Genomic DNA, 27,347 nt, shown 5'->3' on the forward strand with positions numbered 1-27,347 from the left:
GTGTGTAAGAGTCAGGTAATCCCAATTAGCCATCATTTTGAAAAAAAGTTACATTTCCGTCAACTGAGGTTTTACAATTACGTGTTCTCGAAAAACTTTGGTGTGAAAGCAATTACAAACATCTCAAATTCACAGTTACTGTTCCTAACCGGCACTGCTTCGTTTCATCAACCGACGCCGTCTAATTGTGTTTTCTCCAAAATTGTTACGAAAAAAGGAATTACAAACATTGAAGCTACTATTCTTTTACGCTACACTGGCTCATTCGCGCCTCTTGAGGAACAAACGGTATTACAAGACGAGGCTAGCTAGCGCTTCCGCAACTTGACGGAAGTAAAACAATGAGAAAAAAAACATTTAGTGCTGCTGACTGCTTGTAGCTTAATTGCACATTCATAAGAATTTTCAGACACATTTTTAAATATAAACGAGGAAAATCTCATTGACAAGAACGTTCGAAATGAAAACAACCAACTGTAAATGATCAACCCGATAAATCATCATTTTTACGAACATTGTAGGAGAAACAATATTTTTACGGTGGCAAAAATTAAATTTACAAAGTGGTATGACAGTCAATTCTACTGCTGTGGCTCACTTGCGCCTCTTGAGAAACAAAGCGGTACTACGAGATGAGGGAGGCTAGCTAACACCTTAACGGGTTATTTTCCCGACACGTTTTCAAACATGAGAAAAATCAGCATTTTAATTGGTACATTCCAAACGTGCGTAAAAGTCAGGAAATCACATTAAAATGTAAATTAGCATGCAGCAAGATAAATCATTTTCAACATCGTTGTGATGTGTAAATTACATTTCGTTAAAACTTTTTCCAATTGACAAAGTGGAAGATTTTTTTCGTGAAAGGAATCGCAAACGCCAGCGCCAAAACATCAGTTGGTGGTTTACTACAAAATACTAAATTTCCTTTTTTTCCAAAAGCATAAAATTTACAATTTAACATTTTTCAACTGTGCAATGAATTTTTCCACAAAAATAATTTTAAATGTTCCCGTCCATGATTTTTAAAAGTTTTTATTTGTATAACCTTTAATGTCCTTTTATCTGGTTTGTGTGATAATTTGGCTCGCAAATGCCCAAAATGTCCTTTTTCTAGCTATTCTAGTTGTTCTTTTCCACCTGGCATTTGAGACGGCCGATTTGACCCTGAACATGACCCTGTCCCAGTTTTTTTTTGGAACGTGTTGCAGCCGTAAAATTCCAAGTTAACGATTCTTTGCTTAAAACAATCAAGTTGATCAGTTTGAACATTACATATCATGTCTTTGTCGTGTATTCAATTAAATATAGGTTGAACGTGATTTTTAAATCATTGTATTCTGTTTTTATTTATGCTTAACACAACGTCCCAACTTCATTGGAATTGGAGTTGGATATACAACTGTAGAAAAGGTTATATTATGATGGGAAGGGCCTCTTTCCTCTTGAGGAAAAAAAGCAGAAGGCAAGGAAGGCTAGCACTTTCACAGGTATTTTTCGGAATTCTTCTCAACGCCAAGAAAGATCAACATTTGAACCAGACGACATTCTGAATGAAGGTAAAATTCAGGAACTCGTGATAAACTAAAAGTTAGCATCTCTGCTAAACCACTATTTATTTATTTTTTTAAACCAGCGTGATGTAAAAATTACATTCAATTATTTTCAAATTGTGTAAAGAACTTTTGGGGTTTGAGGGTTTACAAACATCGCCAACAGTTTACGTTTTAGCACAGCTAAGTTGGCTGCTAACGTTTTGTGGCTAAACAAAGTGCTATTTACAAGGTTAGGAAGGTTAGCGCGACTATCTCATTTTACCAAAATACAACAATGACAACACAACGTCCGTCCTTCATTTTGTGCCTCTGATTCCCCCGTAGCTAAAATACACGGTTGTGTATTTGAATGTGCTGTTCAAACCTTTTGCACAACAAAGTGCTAACATTAGACTAATGAGCTTTCTGCTCGTGCGCAGCTTTGATGTCTCGACCCGCCATGTTTGTCCCGGAGAGGAACGGGAGGATCTTCTCGAAGAGCAGGATGCAGCTGGTGACACCTGAGGGTGACAACAGAACTAGTCCTTAACTAAACAATGAACTAACGAACAAACAAATTAGTTTCCGTACCCAAGGCAGGTCCCAGCCAGTAAATGAAGCAGTACTCCAGGTAGGTGTGGCCGCTGCAGGGGAAGTTGACGGAGAAGGCCAGCACGGGGTTAAACACGGCTCCCGAGATGCTTCCACCTCAAAACGAAATTGAAGACCTCAATGTTGTTAGTAGCACAGTGCAAAAAAAAGGGGCTTGGAGGGGGAAAAAACAAAAAAAGTCATGAAATAAGGGATGTATTACTTAATTTAAGCAAAATCATCTGCCAATAGAACAGGAAAATTTGACTTGACAAAATTTCTTAAAACAAACAGGCATAGCCAGCCAGCCAGCTTCAAAACCCCACATTGATGTCTTACAACTAATATATTTATACTACCTGAAAGTACTTCTTATTTTAAGCAAACCTTATAACTTTTTGTCAAAATTTGATTACTGGTTATGTTCTCTTTTAAAGATTTTTTTAAGGCAAAACAAATGTTTGAAGTAAGTGAAATCTTCCACAAAAACTGCCTGGTAACAAGCAATATCTTGCATATTTTGCCTTGATTTCAGGTATTTAATATGGTTAGATTAGTTTTTGCAGTGTAGATTAAAAAAAAAAAAGAAAAGAAAACTTTTGTTTTCAGTTTTCAAATGTGTCGCCTGTGTAAGAGTGAAAGTACATGATACAACTTTTGGGAGTTTCCCCCATAAAAAAGAAAAAAAAACAAAGTATAATCCGAATAGCAATAACTTCAAAATGGTCCAAAACTTGACTTTGCGTCAATGTTTATTAGTTTCTAAAAATAATGACATCTTTGCAAATGTCAACTGTGAAAATACTCGTTGATATTTTTCAAATCCAATCCAATTAGCAATGAATTCATTAGCTTGGCATAAAAGTTGCCCAAAAATGTGACATTATCTGAATACTCACTAATTTCTCAAATTAGCAATTTATGATTTTTTGCCCATAGAGCAATTCCAGAAATGTGAACAAAATCTCTATTCTTCCTGTGTCCTCTATTTTTAATTAAATCACTCGGGTTTGTTGATTTATTTCGACGCACTCTGGACAATTATCATTCGATTAAAGGTTATGTTTCATATGCTGTGTGGTCTCTTTGCCTTTTAGATTGATTGCTTAAACATTAGATTGTGTGTGTTTTTGGCTTTGAGTTTCACCTGTGAAAACTGCATTTGCTGTTAAGAAAACAGGAAGACCAAAGAGTCTGGACAATTATCATTAGATGAAAGGTTACGTTTCATATGCTGCGGTCTCCATTTTAAAGACATAGTGCAGAGAGCTTTATCACAGAGCCGATAACAGATGACATTTGAATGGTGACACTTCAATAAACGCGTTCAGTAGTATGAAAATTATATTCACAAGTAGCTACTCACAATTTCTACTGTACTCACTAATAGCGGAATGGACTTTTGTCAACGACTTTTTTCGGCCGGAATGACCCCCGAAAGCGTTTACTTTTAAAAAAAAAAATAAAAAAAAATAAAGGGAAACTGTTTCAATTAAAATACAAATTTCCAACCCTTAACGAGATGTCTTGTCAAGTCATGTAGTTCAAGTCCCAGTCAAGTCAAGTCTCTTGGCTACCAAGTCTAAAGTCTCTCTGAAGTATTTGGCAAGCAAGTCGCAAGTCATAAAACTGGCAACTCGAGTCGACTCGAGTCAAGTCAGTTGTCTCTGCCCATTCGCTATTCAATATTGACAGTAACGAAGGACTTCTGGATCAGAATCAAATTGCTACTCTTTGTACTATTTGAAAAAAAATAATAGTCCAGCAAATTAAAAAAAAACAACAACAATTTGATTATTTGAAAACTATCCATTGAACTGGAGAGTGAGAAGTATTCTGGCACCTTTTGGGAAGAGTTTTTCTTTTTAGTTTAAAATGGCTTACTTCAACCAGGATCCCTCGCCGTACCATGATTAAATGCAGGTTGTCGGTGCCATAAATACTCGCCGCCTCGGACCAAGCTGCCGCCTTTCTAGCTAGTCTACTGGCTACCTAGCCGCTTCACTTCATCTTTCACGATGTGTTGGACAAATGTTCTCCCATTCATTCTGCTTGCGGTCGCTGTACACCTACAGCGACCTAGGTAGTCTGTTATTCTTGAGATTTTTTTGTGATTCGAATCTAAAAATTGTGATTCAGCGTTCGCAAGAGTAAGATGTAGCTAAAAAGTGAGGAGGGGGGGGGGCAGAAATAACTGCATCGATAATCGTGAATATCGTTATAATCGAATCGTAGCACCTGGAGCAAAGGAGTAAGGTAGGAAACGGCGATTTCCCGAATTAAGTGTAACCTGCGTAGCGTGTTGACGTCACCAACACTCACCTGCGTACACCAGCGCCGTAATGACCGCGGCGAGGACGTGGACCCGGAGTTTGTGGTCCACCTTGTGGATATGAAGAGCCGCCGCCTGCACCACGAAAGCGCAGCCCAGCTCCACGGCGGCGGCCTCCAGCACGGTTCCGCCGAGCGGGTCGAAGCACCTGAAGCCGAAGCGTCGCTGGCGAACGTGGTGCTCGGCCAGACCCAGGGACCACGCTGCCGCGGCTGCGTAACGCGCCGACAGCGCGGCGCCGAACTGGCCGGCGACCGAGGCGACGGCCGCGCCGGCCCGGCAGCTCCCCCGGCAAACGCGCTCCGCGACGCCGCAGGGATTACACGACGCTCCGCGGAAGGAGAGCAAGTGGACGACCGTGACGAAGTAGCCCAGCGTCAGGCCGTACGCCGGCTCCAGCCGCGCGGCGTCCCCGAGCAGCTTGAGTTCGTGCGTGCAGCAGCACAGCTGGAAGGTGGACGCCAGCCTCCAGCGCCACGGTCCCGGCGGCTCCGCGGAGGCAGCGAGCGGCGGCGCGGCGGACCAGCTCGCTGAGGAGCACCGCGGCTGCCAGCGCCGCCACGGAGACCCACGCGTCGTCCATCCCTGCTGAGGTGCCCTCCGACGAGCGGACGAGCGGGACGAGCGGGTTAGTCTCCCCCACCCGTCCGCCGTCCCCTCCTCCTTCAGCGCTGCCAAAGTTCTTGCGCATGTGACGGAAAGTAGGGCGATCGGACTTTCAAAATAAAAGCTAAGTTGAACGCCGACGACTTCAATGACTACTTTCTTATTTGAGCCACTTTGGGCGGTTTTTAAGTCAAGTACAGAAATGAATAGAGCAAACTCAGATCTTCCATATTAGTACAGTGGACCCCCCACTCCCAAGTTCCACCATCATGACCAAGATTGAAATACAGCTTACTTAAATACTTTTGGTGCCATTTGTTTTTGGGGAGGGGTGCGCCGTAAACTTTTTCTCATATGAAATGGGTGCCCTCTTGGGATTTCAGACATGCGTTGCGAAGAAAGAATAATTTGCAAGTGTTGGAAGGAAGTTGTGTTATTTGTTGTACAATACTTGAAACTTGATCGCTTCCTTTTCGCAAGTGTGGTTGAGACAAGTAAATTGCATACATTAAAAAATTCCCACAGGATCGCGCGACAGCTAGCCCGAGGCTAACCACAGCATCTGTGCATAATTCATGCGTGTCATCTGCCTGAATAAATACACGCATTAACTCAAGTAGACACCTCCTTATTCTTATACATGTACGTATACACATACGTATATGTTATAATACGGTATTTTAACATTACATTTACTATGACTGATACCTCCTGCAGAGTATAGGTGGCATATGTAAAGCTGATGTTCACACTGGGATGACTGGCTACAATGGTGGCCCAAGACATTGTTTTTGCCACATAAGTGGCATCTGTAAAGCTGAAATATACACTGAAATGACGAGCGAGAGAAACAATATGCGTTACATGTATTACAATGCTGTTCTGTTCACATGACCCTTGCTATAACTGATACCATCGGAACAGCATAGATGGCATCTGTAAAGCTGCGTTTCACGGTGAAATGATAAGAAAGAAGGCAATGGAGATTGATATGTCACTGAGGTATTATTCTACATTATATTGTCAAATACTTTCATGAAATATTGTGTAAAAAAAAAAAAAAAAAAAGTATTGCGCAATTCAATGCCTTTTCCTGAAAAGATGCCTGGTGCTTTCTGCAGTTGAGTAAATATGCAGTCAATTCCTTTGTTTTTGTTGTATACTGAAGACATTTGTGTTTCAGATCAAATGATGAATATGAGACAAAAGTTCAGAATTCCAGCTTTTATTTCACGGTATTGACATCTAAATGTGTTAAACAACTCAGGACACAGCACTTTTGGTTTGAAGCCGCCCACTTTTCAAGCGAGTAAAAGTATTGGAACACGTGACTGATGGGTGTTTCTAGTTGCTCAGATGTTGCCTTTTAGATTGTGTGTGTTTTTGGCTTTGGGTTTCACCTGTGAAAACTGCATTTGCTGTTAAGCAAACAGGAAGACCAAAGAGCTGTCTATGGGAGAAAAGCAAATCATTTCGAAGCTGAGAGAAGAGGGAAAATCGATCAGAGCTATTGCACAAACATTGGGCATAGCCGATACAACAATTTGGAATGTCCTGAAAAACAAATAAACTACTGGTGTACTGAGCAACAGACATCAAACTGGTCGCCCAAGGGTATCAACAGCACTTGATGACAGAAACATTGTGAGAGCTGTGAAGAAACACACAAAGACAATAGTCAGTGACATCGCTGCCAACTTCCGCAGGGCAGGAGTGAAACGTATCACAATCCACTGTTCGAAGAAGACTTCCAGAAAGGAAATATACAGGGCATACCACAAGAGGCAAACCACTCATCAGCAAAAAGAATTAGAAGGCCAGATTTGATTTTGCAAAGAAGAGACGAGCCACCAAAGTTTTGGAACAAAGTTTTACGGACGTGATGCGACCAAGATTAACCTCGACCAAAGTGATGGAAAGGCCAAAGTATGGAGAAATAAAAGGATCTGCTCATCTGTGAAGCATGATGGAGGTAATGTCATGGCTTGGGCTTGCATAGCTGCTTCTGGAACGGGTTCACTAGTCTTTACTGATGATGTAACTCATGACGGGAGCAGCAGAATGAATTCTGAAGTCTACAAAACCATTTTGTCTGGCAATTTACAGAAAAATGCATCCAAACTAATCGGGAGAAGCTTCGTAATGCAACAAGACAATGAACCAAAACACACTGCCAACACAACAAAGGAATTCATCATGGGGGAAAAGTGGAAGGTCTTAGACTGGCCAAGTCAATCACCGGATCTTAACCCAATAGAGGATGCATTTTACCTCCGGAAGAGGAGACTGAAGGGAGAAACCCCTAGAAACAAACAAGAACCGAAAGAGGGTGCAGCAAAGGCCTGGAAAAGCATTTCAAATGAAGAATGCCACAGTCTTGTGAAGTCAATGGGTCGCAGGCTGTATGCACTTATCGCAAGTAAGGGTTATGCCACCAAATATTCAATGTTATCTCTTTTTCCATTGTTCAAGGTAATTTAATTTTGTTATTATGTAATCAGACCAATGTTTTGGTCCTTTGCCTTGGTCATTTTTTAAATCCTTTAATTGTATGATGCATTTATACGTTATTTCCTGGGGACACAAATGGCAGCGATTCTTTGGCATGGCCCATAGGAAACAAAGTCAATATTTCCTCAAATAAAAACCGTCCCCCTAATACCTAACGACGTCATCCATTTAAACTAATGCGGTTTATATCAGAATATAAATTTTTTCACCAAGTACCAGTATTCACCAGTATTTAACATGTTAATGTGCTTGCCCTATTGGCAACACAAGAGGGCAAACATTTGAACTCTAAATACAATGCAGAAAAGTGGCAAAGAAGTGTACACGTTAAGTTAACTTAAGTTAAATCAAAACATGTTCCAATGTGTTCCGACGTCATTTATTGATGTCTACAGGTGATGTTGTCGAGTGTTGGGGGATGTTTAAAACACTAATGCTTTGTACAATTAGAAAAAAACCAAAAGATTATATATTATATCTTGAATGGAGGTGAACACATTTGACACATTGTTTGCTTACTTATCGACACATTTTGATTTAAATAAGAAAAGCTACTTACCTCTTAAATGGATAAGCTAGCTAGCTTCCTAAAACAACAGTTTACAAGTAACTAGGCTATAATCTAAATTGATCTTAACGGTGAATTGAGTCTGAAAAAGATGTGATGTACATAAATAACATTGAACCATGAAATAGTCAACTACGCACACCACCTACGGGTGAGAAACTAACATAGAAAAAGCTAATTGGAAGGCAAATAGTGAGTGTTAATGGCCAAGATGGCGTCGCTGGTCGTTCACTTGCTGCTACCTCGGGAGCTTCGCTGTTTGGTCATGGTGGTTAGCATCTGGCTGATGTACGATGTCAGCAGGTCATCCATTTTGTAGCCCTGGGGGTGATCAAATTTGACACAAATGCTTTATGTATTGAGCATTTAATTTTTTTTTTAAAACAGCTCCCCTGTGTCTTAATAACATCTGTGACGTGCTTTCGTTAAAAATACACCAAGGATCGAGAATGATACATGTTTTTAAAGACAAATTTCTTCCACAATTGGCTCATTTTAGGGGTGGATGACATCACCAAACACAAATACCCCCCACGTCACGTACAGATTTGTGTGTGTATACTGTCAGTCCCAGAATGCTATTGCTAACGTCCCCCCCCCCCCCAAAAAATCTCATGTTTATGCTAAGTTTATTAATGAATATTAACACATCATTTGTGTATTTGCTCTTTTCGGCTTTCATCATGGAATTGATTTTTTTCGTTTTTCATTTTTGTTAGAGGAATTATTTTTGTTTAAATCTCAGTTCCATCAGTCTATTCTTAATGCCATATGTAATGCTCTATGAACAAAGTATCCACAAACCTAACATACTGAAAAACAAAAATGACTTTTCCCCCCCGTTTTTTTTTTTTTGTTAAAAATAAATAAATTCTAGATTTCAATCACAACAGAAACAGTTCCACCTGCCCCAGAATAAAATATAACATACGGATGAAAAACCACACACAAATATGGCACACATTATTGCGGTCAATATTGTTAACAGCTAAGCCTTGGTGGAGATTGGGTTGGCACTTACTAGCGAAGTTTCACACAGCAGCTTGCTGCCACGCACCAGGTTGCCGATGGTGATGTGGAAATAGGTGTTACCGCTGCTCCAGTTGGAGATCTTGGTGAAGGGGTGCGTTGTCAGGATGTCCTGCAGGAAGCAACACACACACACACACACACAGAAAAAAAATCTGCTTCATACCAGTAAGCTTTAGGAGGCATTAAAACAGGTGGGGAACCTAGAACATTTGATCTGGCCCACCATACAATTCTAAAAACAAAAGAATAAAAAAAAACCTTAGATCAAATATTTTTAAAATCCCAAACACAAATTTGGAATGGCCCCGAATAAAAAAAAAAAAAAGGAAAACTCTTGCTCTAAAAACCAGGGCCTACCTTCGACTTTGGGTCAATCAGACTGACTCCATGTTTGTTTATGGCAATCAGGAGGGTTTCTGGGTAATTTGGATCGGTGGTTTGCTGCATCAAAACAAACGTTTTAAATGTGGCATTTCATGATACCATGACGTTTGGGCGATTGGGACGTTTGTACCTTGACCTCGAAGAAGGCCGAACCAAAAGTGGCCCACTTGTAGATGATTTTGAGGAAGGACAGTTTGGCTTCTTCTCTCGTCTTTCCAGATTGTTTGTTGAACACCGACACGATCGACTGATTGGGGAACAAAAACAATTTGATTAATCAGAAGTTTGGTGTAGAACCCGGATATGGCGTTCCCCACTCACCCTCTTCCAGTCGTCGGCGGACAGATGTCGGCTCTGGTCCTGAGGGACGAGGTCCTTGAGAATCTTGGGCATGTTCTGGAAGTGAGACTTGTCGTCCTCAAACTTCACCCGGTAGATGAGCGCCGCCAGCTGGTGCACTTCCTCTTTGGAACACTTGTGATAGCCTCGCAGGTACTTCGGCAGCTCCTGCACACAAGACCGAGAACTTACAGAGGACCATTGCGATAGTTAATATTGCAGAACCAGTAAAAATATATATTTTTAAACCACTAAGTAATATTTAAGTTTATGCACAAGTAAACGATCAGGAAGTGTAATCACTTGGTAGTAGTGAAAGATTGAGTCAGCCATTGAGTCTTTCCCAGGCATGGTAGTGGTCCACAGCTTTTTCATGAAGAACACCTGGTAGGTCAGTGAAGGCACCACACCTGCACACACAGGATGGATACAATGCCTTGTTTATTAAAAGTAAAGTTTGAAAAGCCTCTTTTTTATTTTGTTTATTTTACCATCTTTCACGGGTCTGGCTTTCTTGATCCAATCGGTAAGGTGGCGCACAAAGTCAAAGAAGAAGTCGCCGTCTGGCACTGCTGATGACCTGGAACACCAAACAAGCAATCGTCACAACTTTAAAGGTTTCTCTGGACAATCGGACAGAACCGTCTTTTGTACCTTGTCTGTGATCTTGACAAAAAGGCTGAACCCCTCAGACGATTTGAGCATCAAACGTCCTGAAATGTTGTGGCAGAAGTCTTTAGCTTTGGTGCTCGACTCCACTTCGAACACCTGCCAATACAAATGGAACAAACTGAACACGTGAACAAGTACTAAACCTAAACCTTTCGCTATCAAACGCACAATCAAGTGTTAGATATCGCCGATGTCTGCCCGAAACCATTTATGTCCAAATCTCGTCAATTTGACATTTTTTCACAAAACAATATTGGTCAGTCACCACGTGGGTTTATTATTTTTACAAATTCTGGACCAATCTAAAGTGTTTAAATTGGCTTGCTCTCTTTGACGATGCAATGTTAATGGATCAACAAACATGTCGTGTTCTTTTGGCGATCGCTTTGGAGATGCAAGCTTTCCACCTGACGCCAACAATATCCAAAGGTGTGTAGTAACGAGCTACATTTACTCAAGTAAAATTTTGGATAAATTGCACTTGTCAGAGTCGTTTTAATGCACCATACATTTTACTTTTGAGTATTTATGTTAACAGGAATCGATAATTATGCCGCTCGCTACTTTATTCATCCATTATTGCATGCGCAATCCATTTTTCGACTTAATGTTCAACTTCCGCATAGGGTGCCGTTGCGCCAATCCAACACTACTACTAGAGTCATTTGACTCCAATTCACCAATCAAAGTAACTAATTTGGGGGTAAAAAGAAAACAGCTGCACAAGTCTTTACTGACCCTGAAAAATAGTTTTATGATGGAGTGTAGTGTGTGTTGGATCTGCCCAAACGTGGATACTTCAGCGCACATCTAATTTGAGACAACACCTTGCAGTAAGTTACAAATGTTTCTAGTGTTGTTTTGGCAGTGTATACGGCAACATTAGCCATATTTTATGGTCATAAGTCACAGTAAAACATGCTTCATTGGAGATACGGGCCATGCTGAAACCTATGTCGCTCTCTCGTGTTCTCACACATTCGCATCCACAGACAATCACAATAAGTCTGGTCAGCAAACAGCTTCTTTATTCAGTCATTTAAGTGAATAAAGCAAAGAATGTTTCTGTCAATGCACGTGTTGTTGGTTTTTGGGTACTTATAAATTGAAATGGTGGCAGGTGTGTGCGGAGTCCCATATAGCACATATGTTATTATTATTTTATTTGACGTTTAGGTACTCATACTTGATTACAATAGTTAGCTACTCTACCCACCTCTGGCAATATCAAGCATGTGATCAAAAGGGGGGTTGGTTATTGGTTATTTTAATGTTAACATTCACCTCGTCCGAGTCATCTGGGAAATAAACTTTGTGGAAGATCTGGGTGGTTTTGTGCTGGATGGCTTCCACCTCCACCAGGTGAGGAGGGTATTTCCTTGACCCGTTTCTACTACCACAAATTACAAGGCGAGTGAGATCCATTAGAGAAGAGTAGATCAGAAGAACTAGCACTGGATATGTGAGTTACTGTTTTACCGTAAGGCTTTCTGTAGCCGTTGCATGCAATCCGGAGCCAGAGGGTAGTGCTTCTTGGCCTGGAGGAACTTCTGGATGTGAGGCAACAGGATGTTACTTGGAGGAAACAAGCCCGTACATAGCCACAACAGCTCCCATCCCTTCTCCTCACTGTACCTGAAAAGACACACAAGCGTGATGTTGAGTCCATACATTAGCGCTCTTAGCATGAGCATCGTCATGGTTGGCTGAACTAACTTGATGTGATTGTCCGTGAGCTGTTTGACAATCTGACAAAAGATCTCGTCTTTGAGCGGCTCAGCCTTCAGCGCTCCCTCGAAGATCTGATCGGTGAGCTCGTTGACAGAACGCGCTCGTTTGGACGGGTAGTCACCCATGTACTTCATCATAGGTACAGCCTTTGTCAAGGTTGTAAACACCTAAGACATCTCCTTCCATTGGCTGAGGAGTGGAGTGCGGATGGAATTTTCTTTTTTGCCAGGCAATCATTCGTGAACAAGTCGCGCAGTATCACCAAACGGGATGATATAACGATGAAACCAAACCAGTTTAGAGTAAATTGGCAGTAAAACTTGCACAGAAAAGGCTCTCGCGCTTGGCTAGCACTAACACTAAAATTGTTTTGGTGTACAGTAGTCCCTCGTTTATCGCAGGGGTTTCGTTCCAGACCACCCCTGCAATAGATGGAATCCGCAAAGTATTGACCAAGTACTTATGGTATTATTTATATATTATTGTCATTATTATATATATAGTTTCATGCATACTCTTCATCCCCAATAAGCAATACAGCATATTCACGTGAGGTGCGAGTATTATTTTCGTCTACTTGGGGTCACAGTCTACACATTCTTCACCATAGTAACTATGACTGCGAATGTGTGTATGCCTTTTAAAGGCGGGTGTACTCGGTTAAGTGACATTGAGAACGTACTGTTGGTCGGCTATTTCCTGACTATAGCATTAGCCTCTGAGGTGTACAGTGACGGTGCCAGCTGAGGCTACCGGCAGGTGTGCTGAGAATGTACTTTTTGATTACTGTAGTTTGTTACCGTTTGTTTGACAAAGCGATTGCAAGAGCACCAGCGGCTGTTTCCATCCCCCCTTTATCTATACCACCTGTTATGGATAACAATTAGTTCTAATTAGTGGTGGTAGGTTACATTCAATTAGCTAACAATGTTCACTTTGACTGAGACATGCAATTGAGTAACTGTACTGTCCAGTTAAAAACAATTTGGGATGCACTGACCCTGCAATAAGGGAACCATGATATAGCGAGGGATGACCGTTATGGGGGTAAACCTCCATTAAAGGATATCCATGAACACCTGGCAGGCTTCCTGGGAAAGCTCCTCGTGGGCTAAGACCTTCTTCAAGAGAGGCTGCTTGAGAGGCTCGCGGCTGCAGCTCCACAGACGCTCCTTCCCTCGAGTTTTGGAGATCATCACCCTGCTCAGAGTGCTCTTTGGAGGAGGCCTGGAGACATTGCAGAGGAGAAGGATGATTAATTACAACTGTAGCTTGGAAAATGAATTACATATGCAAAGAGTTAGGAACCTAAAGTAATCGTAGGAGAACTCCTCCAGCGTGTAGGCTTTGCTTTTATCCTCGCTGTCGGCAAGGCTCAACTGGGACAACGTCACAGATTCCCGCCGCTGATCTGGAGTCATCGTCACCAGTGCCTTTGATTAAAGAACATGGCAGGATTAGAATGCGGATGCCATCAATGAGACTTCATCAATATTACTCACCACAATGTCGTATTGCGGTCTGGTGACAGTGGGCAGAACATAAACACAGTCGGCCGGGAAGTCTCCTCGCTGTTTGGTCCTGTCATTGATCCCGTGAGCCCAGCCGGAGTTCATCACTTGCTCTCCGTCGTGTTCATCCAGTATGATTAGATCCCCTTTGGAGAAACTCAGGAATGTGGACTCTGCACCTGCTAGGAGATAAAAGACACACAAGGCAGTCAAGGTTTATGCTTGATTCTGGGCACTTGCAGAGTCTCACCAGGGTTGGGACAGTCCAGCAGTCCGACCACAAACTTGGACCGCTTTCTCAGACCTTCCAAGAACGCGACCACTAGATCTCTGATGTCCTCTGCGTTATTGGATGTGAATGTGTACTCGTCTCCTTTGATGGTGGCCAACGTAAAACTCTGGCCTTGGAGTTTTCCTCCTCTGCACCGTTTTACCCATCATAAACCCAACAGAATAATACATCCATAATCATGAGATTTCTTGCACAATACCTGCTACTGGAGACAGCAATGATTTCTGGAAAAGAAAGCTCCAGAAGGACCTGTTCCTGCTCATCGACAAAATAAACGCCGGTCCAGTTTACTGCCACAATAACGTCATTCTTGGGCAGACTTGGCCCTGGGAATGCAAATATGAAGAAGCATAAATGCACAGTGAGTAATCATTTGCATAGAGTGTCACCGTGCAACCTTTTAGCAATTTTTTGTTCCCGACCTGAGAATTTGAAGGCCTCATAGAAGCGTGAGAACAGCAAAGGCCACTTAAGTCGAGCAAAAGACACCACATCCTCCTTCACTTTCTGTGTGTTGGGCCTCCTCTTACTGTACAGTCCCTGGATGGATATTCATGGTTACGACTCAATGGTGAAAATACGCATCAGGTTTGTCGAGCGCTACCTTCTTGTGGGCGGTGACGATGAGCTGAGCCCATTTCTCTGCAGTCTTGGCGGAGGTAATCTCTCTGTCGGGGATGTAGGAGGGGATGAGGCTGAGGAGGCGATCATGCAGGATTTCTATGCCGTAATCGACATAATACTGCTGAGAGGCCAGCTCAGCTAGGTCTTCCTCCTTAGGGGAAAACACAAGATCTTGAGAAAACTGAAACAAGGATCCGTATCCTTGAAGGAATACTATGAGAACAGTTCTGAAGGTTGAGAACCAGATTAAGGCAAGAGCCAGATGTTGTAGACGAGGCCTATAGTCGCTCACCCTCTCGCAGCGGTACTCTCCAAACTTCACCCCTCGCACGATCTGCTGATAAATCAGATTTGTGGCCACGTAGTCGTTGGCGGGGTCGTGCCACGGAGTGAAGATCTCCTTCCTGAAAAACAGCCTCCACGGAGCGTTGCGCTCCTGGGCGCCCTGTTCCTTGGCATACTGCTCACACTGGGAGACGGCGTCCATAACATGGTCGCTGCTGCTGCCCAATGATGACACCTGGCTCGACAGATTAACGAGCTTCTTTTAGTACTGATTTCAAGCCTTCATCATCATCTTTACTGTCATTCGATTCCCAGCATTTTTCATTGGTTTGTCTCAAGTTGTCAAAGTAAGTGATGTACCTTGTCAAAGAGAGCGATGTACAACGAGAAACCGAAGCGATCTGTGAGGTTGATCTTGTCTGCCAGAGCGTTGCAAAGCTCACTGGCGGTGGTGGCAGAGTCCGCCAGGAGAGTCTTGGTGGTTCCATCCATAAACGTAACTGGCAGCATGATGGGCTTCTTTGATTTTGTAGCCTGCAGGATGAAGAAAGACTCAGATATTTGAACAAAACATAAACCATCAAACAAACTTGTATTTGCTTTTTAGGCTTGCCAGGCTTGTCTACTTCTTCAGTTACCTGTAACTCCAACCAAGACGGGGGCTGCGTTCGTGTGCGGTTGACGAATGTCCTCCGCAGTCTTTCCTCGCAATATGGCGCATAACCGGGTGGGCCGTTGACCAGGAATGTCCGCAAATACTGACAATGTGCAAATAGAAGGTTTGTTGAAGCTTTTAGCTACTAAAAATGATCACGACGGGAGTAGCTTAGTCCAGAAGGAGTCGGCTTGGGAACCCATATCTGATTAAAGACTGATGTTGGTGAATAGACCAAAGCAATTAATTACTATTTTAAACTTCCAGTTTCTCCCGACCATTGTTTTTTTTGTTAGCATGTCTTACCTTGACAAACTTCTCTGAGGGTGCAAAGCAGCCGACACAGAGTGACAAGAGGATCCATCCACGGGCATGGCTGCTCTTGGACGGATTCTGAGAGAGCTGCTTGCAGATTTGACAGTAGATCTCATCCCTGGGGAACAAATCCAGATTGAAACAGATTAAACGGGACCCTTAATATTTATGGCATCTCAGTCATCTGAGGAGAGTGGTCACCTGAGGGCAGGTCTGAGGATGCCGTTTCCGATGATGAAGTGAAGTTTCTCCAGGTTGGAGGTAGGTCGGTCCTCCAGCATGCTGTTCCCCTGGAGGCCGTAGTCCCCCTCAGTCAACCGCCTGGTCACCTGCGACATTGAAGAACCGACAACCATTCATTCTTGGATGTCAAATTTGTTAAGCATCTGTGGCTGTAATTGTACTTTCTGGACACAATCCTGTATACTGTCCACACCTCTTCAGTGATCTTGGACTTCCTCTTCAGGGTGAGAGACACAAGCTTATGTCGAACACTGTTTCTCTTCTGACTTTCGATGGAGCTGTTCTGTAGTTACAACAACAACAACAACAACAACAACAAAAATGTAACAGCAACTACTTTGACTTGTTGGACTACATGTCACTCCCTCACCTCTGCGTCCAACTGCAACTCCTGCAGCTCCCTCTTGTAGGTCCTCTTGCCGAGGGTTTCGTAGATCTTGGTCATGACGGGGATCTTTTCACTGCCGTCATTGAGGACCAGTTGGCATTTGGGCTCAGGCATGTCACCCATGAACCGCAGCACAGTGATCCACACGGCTAACGCGGCCTGGGGGAGAGGACAGGACAGGACACGAGGGAAGTTACATTTTCTCTTGTGTGCCTTTTGGATCGTGTCCAACTTCAGTCTCACCAGCTGGTCTCCTTCATCCTCGTGAAAGAGCAATGGCTGCTTCAGCGGTCGTTTGATGTATGTGTAGGTGGAGACGCCTTGGAAGTATGTGGCTGCGAACTTTGAGAACTTGTACTCGGACAGATCCTCATCTTCATCATCGGGTAAGGGCAGAGCCTCATTCACCACCTCCACCTCGGCCTCCTCACCACGGGGCACGTTCACCAAGTCCTGAGCAGAGGGACACAAGAAGAGGTTTTCAAAGAAATTGCAACAGTTGGTACATCTGTGAAAAAATAATTCCACGAGCACCTTTATCCTGATAGTCACTGACATTTTATGGTTTCTTCTTCTTATTCTTCTTATTCTTTTTCCCTTCCCTTACCAACAGTGGCTAAAACCTAGCATCCAAAAACCAATCAAGTCATTACTAACAAACAAAACAACCAAGCAATGATGCAGCCAATCAACTAATCAACCAACTAATAACCTAACAACAAACACCTACTAACCAACTAATGTACTGACCAACTAAGCACCTGACTAAAAAACAAACCAGCTAATAACCATTCAAGTGACTCACTAACCAACCCAACCTACCACCACCCAACCAAACAACCAGCCAACCAACTAATCAATCACCTGAGAAACCACCTACCAACTACTGTAACTAACTGACTAGCTGTCATTATATTGTGCAGGTGTAGGACTACTGTAATAAAGTGTGCGGCGAGTGTGCAGACAGGAGACGATCCCGAGCGCATACCTCAAAGCCAGCGGGGGCTTGTCCGTCCTGGTTAGGCAGCGGTCCGGGGTTCCCCAGGAACCCGAACATGCGGTCCACCATGTCCGAGTGGTCCACCGGCTGCTCGCGCTCCCTTTCCATCTGCTCCAGCAACTCCTTCTTCCTGCGCGCTTCCTCCCGCTCCTCGCGCTCACGCTCCTTCTGCTGCTGGGCCAGCTGGACCAGGCGTTCCTGGTGCTTCCGGTCCGCCTCGGCCTTGGCGCGCCTCGCCGTCATCTGGTTGCAGAGCCGCTCCTCCTCGGCCAGACGCTGGCGCTCGGCGTCCAGGCGATGCAGCAGCTGTGCGGTGAGGGTTGAAACTATTCTCAATATGAGGAACTCGCCAAACTCAACCCTCTGTGACTTCCTCGTCGCATCGGAACGGGAAACCGCCGCCGTTCTCGGTACGATTATCCAAAAAGCTCCTCATGATCGACTCAATAATAAACTGACATTTAACCCACGGTTAAAAAAGTACATCATATTTATTGAGTCTTTGATATGACAACGTGAAACAAAGAGGCAAAATAAACACATTTTAAGCTCACATACAAAATTGTCTGTATAATAAAAATAAAAAGGTAGAAAATAAGGTCCTGTGGTGACACACCAAGATTCATGCAAGAATCACAGGGAAGAAAGGCAAGAAATACTGCATGCTTCAATTCGAAAATTAATTTTGAGGAACGATGTCGTGGAGCTGATAGGCAAACAATTAAATCAAGTGTAACGTTGGTTAATACATCACAGCATAGCAACATTTTAACATTTTAATCATGAACATGAAGAAAAACCTGAAAATGTGTTGTTGTTGGGATGAAAGCAAAGAAACTGGTGAAATGTTGAGCTTATGATTGGCAACAAGGCTTTGTTGTTGTTTTCCAGATAAGATCAAAAATAATCAGAAACTCTTTTTTTTCCCCCCTCAGAAGCACAATAATATTTAAAAAAAAAAACAAAAAAACAATCACTTTTTTGTAAAGATGAGAAATCTTAGATGTTTTTCGTATCAAAAGAAAAACAACAACCTTGTGTGTATCTTTATACTGGAAAAACGTTTTTTTATGGGATTTTTTTTTTTTTTTAAATCATAAAACACAAAGGCATTGTTTTTAGTTTTTCCACATAAAAACAAAGACACACTTCTTCTTTTTGTCATAAACACGAAGGAAAATACTTTTGTTGTTCTTCATAAAACAAATGGAAAAATAATCACAAAATATGAGCGTTTTATCAAAAGCACAGTTTTGTGGTTTATTTTTCGTATTGAAAACAAAAAATACTGCCAAAATGTAAGCTTCTTTTTGGAAACTTGAAGACATTTTAGATGTTTTTTGAAGCAAATGTCAGTTTTGCAGTCCAGTAAGGCTTTAGGACAGGACGTGACTTCAGCAGTAGTAAGTGTGTCTTTCGGGCATGCTAACGTGGCACAAATAGCAGTAGTAAACGTAATAATGTGTTTTTACCTCGGCCCTGAGCCTCTGGCCGAGGCGTCTGGCTATCATGCCCCTCGTGTAGGCCTGGATCGTCAACACGGCGTGGAGACGCCGCCAGAACGTCTGGCGGACGAGGAACCCTCTGCAGCGGGCCTGGATGAGGACCACGCGGCGGCGAGTGGCGCGGTACCTCGTGTAGTACTTCCTGGCCCGGTAGACGGCCTGCAGCCGCAGGAACCCACGCCGCATCTGGAAGGCGAGAGGAAGGAAGTGTCATTAGCGCTGACTGAAGAGTGATAGGGTGGATCCCGGAACGTCCAAATTCTTCCAAAAATCGAAAACCCTGGCGGGACGGACGAGAAAACAGAGAAAAGTTAATGGACCGTCTACTCTTTACCACCTTCTGCTCTCTTGAAGACTTGCGCGCCACTCTGACAAAGTTTGCCATACCCTTGGCCGCCTCTTTACTTCCTTAACAAATCTGTGTGCAAAAAGCGTTTTCTACAACTGCCATCTCGCTCAAGCGCGAGAGAGAGAGGAGGGTCCACCAAACCGAGTCAGACGCAACCCTCCTTTTATCAGCCTCCAGTGCCTCATCCATCCTCTTTTTCCACCCAATTCATCAATTATCAATTATGGACGCAAACCCCGCTCGTCTTCCAAGTGTGTTTATGTTGAATTATCAAGATAAAGGGTTGATGCACTAGTGACTGGGGAGGGATACATTTTATTGTTAGCGGTAAATTGAGCTGTTTGCTTTCAAGCGCCATCTTTTTTTTCCCTTACGCTTTTCCATGATTTCTTCTTTGTTAATAGTAGTTTAATTAACAAAGGCTTCTCATATAAGGACAAACAACAGCACCTACCCACCAACTAGACTTGTTACCTGCGCAGTGTCAAAGATAATCTTACATTAGGTAGGGTACTTAAGGGCGATTAGCATTCCTGTAGACTCTAACATGATCACTCCACAATGTTGTGCGCTTCTATGTTCATGTTCAAGGGAGCTACACAACTTCAGCATCGATTTTTGTTCAAAATCCAAAAAATCAAAACAGATTTAACAGCCTCCTGTGTTTGTGTTCCGGGAAAAAAAAAAAAATGCTGATTCATCGTTTATCTGACATACAATTTTGTAGTTCTTCCTGCAGCGATAACCTCGCCAAAGCTTCTGGAGGACGGTTACAGCACTCCTCAGTCGGAGGAAGGTGGTCCTGGTAGATGGGGCGCAAAAAAGATTAGAATGTTGAAGTGGAATAAGAAGAGAGGGCATTTCCGGAATATTCCTAACCTCTGCTTAAGTCCACGCACCGCCTTCTGGATGAGGATGACCTTGTCGGTGATGCCCTTGTCCCGCTCAATCTCCAGCTGCATGTCGTGGTGATCCTGATGGGAAAAAGGAAGTGATCACGTCAAACCATCAAAAAAGCTGGCAATCGCTTGGAAACACAAATCATTTTTGGGGCTTTTTTTTATTTTATTTTTTTAGCCTTTTATCAGAAACACTAAGACAAGTTATTTTGCTGTTAAAACAAAACAAATATTTTTGGCATCTTTTTTTTTTAATAGGAAAAGGAAAACATTTTATGTTGTTTAAATAATAACAAAAACACACAAACTTGGAGATCCTTATTGAAAACAGAAAATATTTGCTGAAAACGGGGAGTGTTTTCAGCAAATATTTTCTGACATTTAAAAAAAATTTTTTTTTAAAATCAGAAATACAAATTCCTTTTTGCTTTTTTTGGGATAAAACGACAAAATACTCCAAAGATGTCATTTTTCTCCGAAACAATGTTTGAGCTTTTTATTGAAAAGAAAGAAACTAAGAAAATATTTGTTGAAAACACTCCTAAAATTAGAGCTTCTTTTTTTCTTTTTTACTCAAAAATACAAAAAAATAGTCATTTTTGATGTTTTTGGACAATAAAAAAAAAAAAAAACACACTCCCCAAAGTGTTGTTTTATTGGGAAAAACAAAGAAATTTCCCAGATGAAATCAAAAAGGCCAAAATGCTACAAAGTTGAAGCTTTTTTATTAGAAACATAGGAAGTCATTGTTGTCGTTTTTTTATATAAAAGCATAAAAAGACTCCCAAAAATATGGAACTTTTTATCGGAAACCAAGAAATTTTAATTTTGTTGGTTTTCAGTAAAAAACTAAAATCCCAAGATGTGATTTTTTTATTTTTATTTTGCATGTTATATGTGGGAATTTTCATGTATACGCCCCCCCCCCCCCCCCCCCCCCCCCCCCGCCAAAAAAACCCCAATTTTTCACCGACATTGACAAAGAACCCATGTCTCAATGCCTCTACCTGATTGATGCTATAAAATTCAGGTTCGCACCTTGAGGAAAATCTTGGTTTTTCCGATCTGCCAGTCTCCGTGTTTTCCCAGTCTGGCCAGGACTATCTGCTGACAAGTTCCTCGCAGGTTCTCCTGGATGGAAAAACAATCAGGCTCATTCCCCCTCAAAAAGCTGTGTACGCATGACAACATTTGGCATTATTCACTTGTACGTGGGCAGGTTTGACGCCGGGCAAGAGGACTCGATAACGATCCACAAACTCGCCGAAGGAATATCGGATGGGATAGCCGGCCCGTCTGATCCGGATGGTCTCCATCATGCCAGAGTAGCGCAGCTGACGGATGCACAGCTCTCTGTCGAACAGCTGGAAGACACGCAGAGTGCAGAACAAACGTTAAAAAGTAAAAATGTTTTCACAGATAAAGTTCAGCTTCTAGTAGGCTTTTGGTTCATTTGGAATCAATTAATACTAAACACAGCCATATCCCCAGTTCTAAAAGGGTGTGCACACTTGTGCAACCACATTATCTCAGTTGTTTAGTTTTACTTCCCCACTCGAAAACGATTTTTTTAACCAATTGAGTCGAGTGATATTTTTCTGATTTAAAAAAAAAAGTTACATTTTTTTTTTTTTTTTTCTGTGGGGGCTGGAATGGATTAACAGCATTTCCTTTCACTTGAGTGGGGAAAGATGATTTGACATTGTTTTGAGCGTGGTCACAGAAAGAGCTGTACATACTTTTTAATTGGACAGTTGAATGGAAGGCTTGCTTAACTCACCATGGGTTTCTTGAGCTCATTGGGTTTGATGCAGCGGACGAAGAAGGGCTGACATACGCTGAGCGTGCGCATCAGCATCTCCAGCGAACGCTTGAACTGGCTGCTCAGCGTCGGCGAGCGCTTTCTGGTCTCCACACCCTGCGTAGGAACAGACACATAACAACACTGAGCAGTTTTCCAGTGAATCCAAACGTTGGTCTGTGTGCTTGTTGCGCAAAACAAGAACACACATCGACTGTAGAAACACACTACGACTCACAACACAAGAAACAGCAACACCTCTGAGAGCTTATGTCGAATAAAAATGTCTAGTTTGGGTCTATCAGTGGTCTGTCAGAGAGAGTGCACGATTCTTTGATCATTTCCATGCAAAAAAAAAATAAAAAATCAACACCGACATCCGGCACGCGTCTGTGAAAGAACGAAGGGGGCGCTACTCTGCGGGAGACTTCAGTAAGGATCATGGGACTTTCTTAAAGGGGGAGCAAACAGGCACTAGAGAGCCGAGGTTACCTTGGGAGCAGGCGTGCTGGGCTGCTGATAGCCACAGAGAAACTGATGGCAAAGAGTGAAGAGACAGCAGATTGATGGAGGAAGGGTACGGTGGCATTAGCAACAACAACAACAACAACAAAAAGAAAAGCTGAAGGGAAGCAAAAAGTAACTCGAAATATTACAGCAGGGGTCCTCAATTGGTGGATCTGGTCTAGATCTGGACCCACATGCCTTTATTTAAGGAGCTCGCTGTGGCTCCTTATAGTAAAGGCATCTTGTTATATGATTTTGGACCAAAAGTCTCAATTGATGTCCAACTTTTGGGAGATTAACAGTAGTTTTATTGTTAACCTTTGCAACTTTGGGGCGATTTAAAGTAGTCTTATTTTAACCTGCGCAACCTTCAGGGATTTATCGTCGTTTGATTTTAACATGGGCAACTTTTGGGGGCTTAAAATTTTAGGGAATTTTCAGTATGCCTTATTTTGTCTGTTGCAACTTTTGGGGGATTTATGTGAAGTCATGTTAGCTTCTGCAACCTTTGGGAGATTTACAGTACTTTAATCTTAACCTGTGCAACTTTTGGGGGATTTATATTAAGTATTATTTTAACCAGTGCAATTTATGGCAGATTTATAGTAGTCCTTTTATAATAATCACAATTTTTGATATGGTATTTCTAGTTAAGTCTTATTGTCACCTGCGCAACGTTGATGGATTTATTATGGTTGCATTATTTTAACCTGCACAAATTTGGGGGACTTCTGGTAGTCTTATTCTTAACTGCACAACTTTTATAGTACTTATGGTAGCCTTATTTTAATCTGCACACATTTTGGTGTATTGACGAAAGTCTTATTTTAACGTAAGAGGTACAGAGAATGGATGGATGGAAGGATGGATGGGCTTTTGGGAAATTCACTTTGTTTTACTTCAACCTGCAGTGCTTTTATGAAATTATGGTAGTCTTATTTTAACTTGAGTAACTTTTAGGGCATTATGGTTCGGTAGTCTTAGTTTAACCTGCACAAATTGTACAGGATTTCTGGTAAGTCTTATTTTACTCTGTGCAACCTTTGGGGTGTTTACTCCATCCAGTCTTATTATTTTTTTAAACACTTTATTTGTCAGTGTTATTTTGGAAATACAAAAAAAAAAAAAAAAAAAAAAGGTGGAGGGTCACAGATCCGGTATATACAGGGCTTATTTTAACATGCGCAACCTTTGGGCCCTCTATGACTCTCAACTGAGGACCCCTGCTTTACAGCAACAGCTTAAAACTCAAAAGTGGGGGAAAAAAGAAGTGGTGAGAAATCTCGCTGGCAACAGGGCCTTTGTTCTCACCATGGCCACGTCTGCCTGGAAGATCTGCTTGATGAACTTGTTCTTAGATGAGTGGACGAGCTGGATGATGTCCGTGTGGAGGCTGTCACGGTTTTTTTCCAGGAAGCCTTCAAGAGGGAGGACGGACAACAACAAAAATGGCTCCAAAGTTGTCCCATTATAGTATATTGGCTACAGAACCACCGCTATGCAATGACAGATATTGCTAATTTTTGGCTCACATTGAGATCTCAAGTATTATAACAAAACAATGACCTTAACAAGACTGAACTAACCTCTGGTCTCGTAGTGCACCACACCAGCAAAGTGTTGGATACCAAATTGGCTCGCGTAGCTGTTTTTCGGCGGGATGTAGTTGGAGTTGAGTTTGTGCTGTGAGTTGAGCTTGTACAACATGGTGGCATCAGTTCCCTGGCAGGGGACGAAGAAACTTCAATGAACTGTGATTTCTATATATTGGATCAAACATTTTTTTCCTGCCTGGCGTCGTACCTTGGGGAACTTGCTCTCCTCGTCAATGAGGGAGATGATGTTCATGGGTTTGTTGGCGATCATGTCCAGCGCGTCCTGGTTGTCGGTGAATTCGATGTGCTGCCAGCTGATGTCTTCCAAGTTGTACTCTTCCTGCTCCAGCTTGAAGACGTGCCGCACGAAGAACTGCTGCAGGTTCTCGTTGGCGAAGTTGATGCACAGCTGCTCAAAACTATGGTGAAAAAAATCAGGTAAAAGGAGAACCAAACCTCAACTCCGCTCAGTCACACAAGCCTTAACCTGGTCTTCATTTGGTCTCAATCTGCCTTGGACTTGGTTTGTCCTATGTCTTCACTCCAAAAAGTCTTGGTCTTGTCGTACTTTCAACTCCTCAAAGTCTTAGTTTATCTCAATTCTTCAAAGTCTTTCTTTGATCTCAACTCCTTAAAATGTTGTTCTTGACTTCGTCTCAATTCCTCAAAGTCTTTGTTTATACTCTTAAAAGTCTTTCTCTTGACTCGTTCTCAACTTTTCAAAGTCTGGCTGTCGACAAGGTTTCGTCATGTCATGGTCTTGGTATTGACTTGATCTTAACTCCACAAAGTCTTGTTCTCAAGGTCTTACCTTGGACTTCATCCCTAAAGTATTGTTCTTGAGTTGGTCTCTATTATTCAAAGTTTTGGTGTTGACTTCGTCACAATGGTTTCGACCTTGGCCTTGACTCGGGCTCACCTCCACAAAGTCTTGTCTTGATCTTGACTCCTCAAAGTCTTGGTCGTGACTCAGTCTTGACTCTTCAAAGTCTTGCTCATGAGTCAGTCTTGACTCCCCAAAGTATTTGTCTTAATTTGGACTTAGGACCTCAAAGTGCTGTTTTTGACTAGGTCTCAATTCCTCAAAATCTTGGTCTCTACTCCTTAAACATCTTGGTCTTGACTTGTTTTCAACTCTTCAAAGTCTTGCTCTTGACTAGATCTCATGGCTGAAAGAATATTGATGTTGAACTCCACGAAGTCTTTACTTGGTCTCGCCTCCTTAAAGCCATGATTCAGCATTGACTCCTAAGGTCTTAACTTGGACTTAACACCTCAAAGTGTCACATCTGTGATAAAAAACAAACAAAAAAACACTTCTACCAGTAAAGCCAACCTGTTAACGATGAAGTTCTCGAATCCAAAGATGTCCAACAAGCCGATGGACCGACGCATGATGTTACTGTCATCACAGGACGGCGGTCTGTATATGGCAGCGTTGATCTTGTCCACGATCCACACAAACAATCTGCCGTAAATACCCTAAAAGCCAAAAATAGAGTACTGAGGAGAGTTCAAATCGTCCAAACAGTGCGGTGATATTTTCAGTGGTGGTAAGTAATAAAGTACAAATACTTTGTTACTGAAGTTAAGTCAAATATTCAGGTATCCTTACTTTAAATGAGTATGTATTTTTCTGATGACTTTTTACTTTTACTCTCTTGAGAGATGACTCTGTACCTTCTACTCCTTATTTTGTCAAATTAGCCCCGTTACTTTTTTCAACCTACGAGGATGACGACACAATGTCAAAAAGATGTAAATAGAGAGCGGTAAAGTCAACCATGGTTGAGATCTTGAGGCGGAAGAAATAGGGACTGCAGTAAGAGGGGAATCAGGACGTCTACGTTTACTATAGTCTTTATCGACACAAGTATCGGTACTTCTACTTAAGTCCAGAGTGTGAGTTCTTTTTCCACCTTTAGGTGTTTTATTGTCATGAAAGATCCAAACCTTAACGAAGGCGTCCCGAACATCCAGGCCTTGTTCCACACTGAGAGGTGTGGCTACACTTTCGCCGCGTGTGATCAGAGTTCGAGTGGTCAGACACACCATGACATCCTTGGGCTCCACCTGGGAAGCATAGCCAGGGAGTGGAAATCGAAACTGCATCATCGTTAAAACATTCCATCTGTTTATGTTGGTAAATGACACACCTCCATGAGGGAAGCAGCGGTGACCAGGTCAGGTGATCTGACGACAACGCAGGCATCTAAGTTGTCATATGTACGAGCTGATGGAAACAGGAGAGAAGAAATAAGACATAATAAAGAGACTTAATTGTAACTCAAAAACTCATCAAAGTCTTGGTTTGACTGGATCTGAAACCCACTCATAGTCACATTCATGACTTGGCTGACTCCTTAAAGTCCTAACTTGGTCTCAGCCTCCCAAAGTCTGTCATGGCTTAATCTCAATTCTTACTAGGCTTTACTTAGTCTCAAATTCTCAAAATATCAGTTGTGATTTGCTCCCGACTTTTTAAAGTCTTAGGCTTGACTTTCTCTCAACTCCTCCAAGTCTTGGTCTTGACTTGGTCTCAACTCTTCACAGCCTTTACTTGGCCTCCCGTCTTCAAGGTCTTCGTCTTGACTCACAACTCCTCAAAGTATTTACTTGGTTTCAACTCCTCAAAGTCTTGGTCTGGACTTGGTCCCAATGGCTCTGAATCTTGACTTTATCTCAACAACTCAAAGCACCTTAGATTGATCAAATTCATCACAACTGACTGCAGTAGATAAATCATGCCTACATGTATTTCTCTCTTTCTTACAATTAATATAGATTCACATTAACAACAACAAAGTTAGCTTATGAGTTTGGTGACTTACCCTCAAATCTCAGGTTCCCCATGTGCAAGATGGCGGCCAGCAGCTTGGAGATCTCCCAGGTCTCCGTCTCGGTGAACATGAGCACCTTCATGGCCCCCAAGATGCTGGAGTAGTCGGTCAGATCGTCGCGACCGTCGCACTCGCTGCAGTGACCCTGCGAGGTCCAATCATTTTTCATAACAATACAGAATTGATGATGTTTTGATGAAAATGATTGCAGCCATTGATTAGTAAGGGAATGTGGTG

The 27,347-nt window shown here is 42.4% G+C and overlaps 2 protein-coding genes across 2 annotated transcripts in view; both read right to left on the minus strand.

The window, feature by feature from the left end:
- Positions 1-1,863: 1,863 nt before the first annotated feature.
- Positions 1,864-5,104, minus strand: aqp11 (aquaporin 11). The gene is given in 4 exon segments (XM_061702479.1): positions 1,864-2,056; positions 2,127-2,243; positions 4,449-4,923; positions 4,925-5,104. Coding segments are annotated over 4 exon segments (816 nt in total). The 5' UTR covers positions 5,042-5,104; the 3' UTR covers positions 1,864-1,949.
- A 1,169-nt stretch (positions 5,105-6,273) lies between these two features.
- LOC133415662 (unconventional myosin-VIIa-like) overlaps positions 6,274-27,347 on the minus strand; it is a 31,015-nt gene continuing 9,941 nt past the window's right edge. The window contains exons 10-50 of the mRNA XM_061701885.1: positions 27,102-27,255; positions 26,427-26,503; positions 26,224-26,343; positions 25,607-25,752; positions 24,479-24,689; positions 24,262-24,397; positions 23,987-24,093; positions 22,148-22,285; positions 21,573-21,731; positions 21,406-21,498; positions 20,348-20,442; positions 20,186-20,270; positions 19,087-19,305; positions 17,603-17,920; positions 16,858-17,067; positions 16,597-16,773; positions 16,420-16,509; positions 16,185-16,312; positions 15,975-16,101; positions 15,652-15,771; positions 15,374-15,547; positions 15,021-15,248; positions 14,709-14,879; positions 14,527-14,644; positions 14,304-14,430; positions 14,063-14,232; positions 13,804-13,994; positions 13,610-13,734; positions 13,371-13,528; positions 12,287-12,440; positions 12,050-12,205; positions 11,855-11,960; positions 10,528-10,666; positions 10,390-10,470; positions 10,202-10,308; positions 9,881-10,066; positions 9,690-9,806; positions 9,533-9,616; positions 9,165-9,284; positions 8,386-8,464; positions 6,274-6,715 (exon numbers count right to left, since the gene is read on the minus strand). Of these exons, the coding sequence (XP_061557869.1) occupies positions 6,660-6,715; positions 8,386-8,464; positions 9,165-9,284; positions 9,533-9,616; positions 9,690-9,806; positions 9,881-10,066; positions 10,202-10,308; positions 10,390-10,470; positions 10,528-10,666; positions 11,855-11,960; positions 12,050-12,205; positions 12,287-12,440; positions 13,371-13,528; positions 13,610-13,734; positions 13,804-13,994; positions 14,063-14,232; positions 14,304-14,430; positions 14,527-14,644; positions 14,709-14,879; positions 15,021-15,248; positions 15,374-15,547; positions 15,652-15,771; positions 15,975-16,101; positions 16,185-16,312; positions 16,420-16,509; positions 16,597-16,773; positions 16,858-17,067; positions 17,603-17,920; positions 19,087-19,305; positions 20,186-20,270; positions 20,348-20,442; positions 21,406-21,498; positions 21,573-21,731; positions 22,148-22,285; positions 23,987-24,093; positions 24,262-24,397; positions 24,479-24,689; positions 25,607-25,752; positions 26,224-26,343; positions 26,427-26,503; positions 27,102-27,255 (5,757 nt within the window). The 3' untranslated portion in view covers positions 6,274-6,659. The remainder of the gene's footprint in view (positions 6,716-8,385; positions 8,465-9,164; positions 9,285-9,532; positions 9,617-9,689; positions 9,807-9,880; positions 10,067-10,201; positions 10,309-10,389; positions 10,471-10,527; positions 10,667-11,854; positions 11,961-12,049; positions 12,206-12,286; positions 12,441-13,370; positions 13,529-13,609; positions 13,735-13,803; positions 13,995-14,062; positions 14,233-14,303; positions 14,431-14,526; positions 14,645-14,708; positions 14,880-15,020; positions 15,249-15,373; positions 15,548-15,651; positions 15,772-15,974; positions 16,102-16,184; positions 16,313-16,419; positions 16,510-16,596; positions 16,774-16,857; positions 17,068-17,602; positions 17,921-19,086; positions 19,306-20,185; positions 20,271-20,347; positions 20,443-21,405; positions 21,499-21,572; positions 21,732-22,147; positions 22,286-23,986; positions 24,094-24,261; positions 24,398-24,478; positions 24,690-25,606; positions 25,753-26,223; positions 26,344-26,426; positions 26,504-27,101; positions 27,256-27,347) is intronic.

Source organism: Phycodurus eques, chromosome 17, assembly GCF_024500275.1.
Source record: "Phycodurus eques isolate BA_2022a chromosome 17, UOR_Pequ_1.1, whole genome shotgun sequence".
NCBI classification, from domain to species: domain Eukaryota; kingdom Metazoa; phylum Chordata; class Actinopteri; order Syngnathiformes; family Syngnathidae; genus Phycodurus; species Phycodurus eques.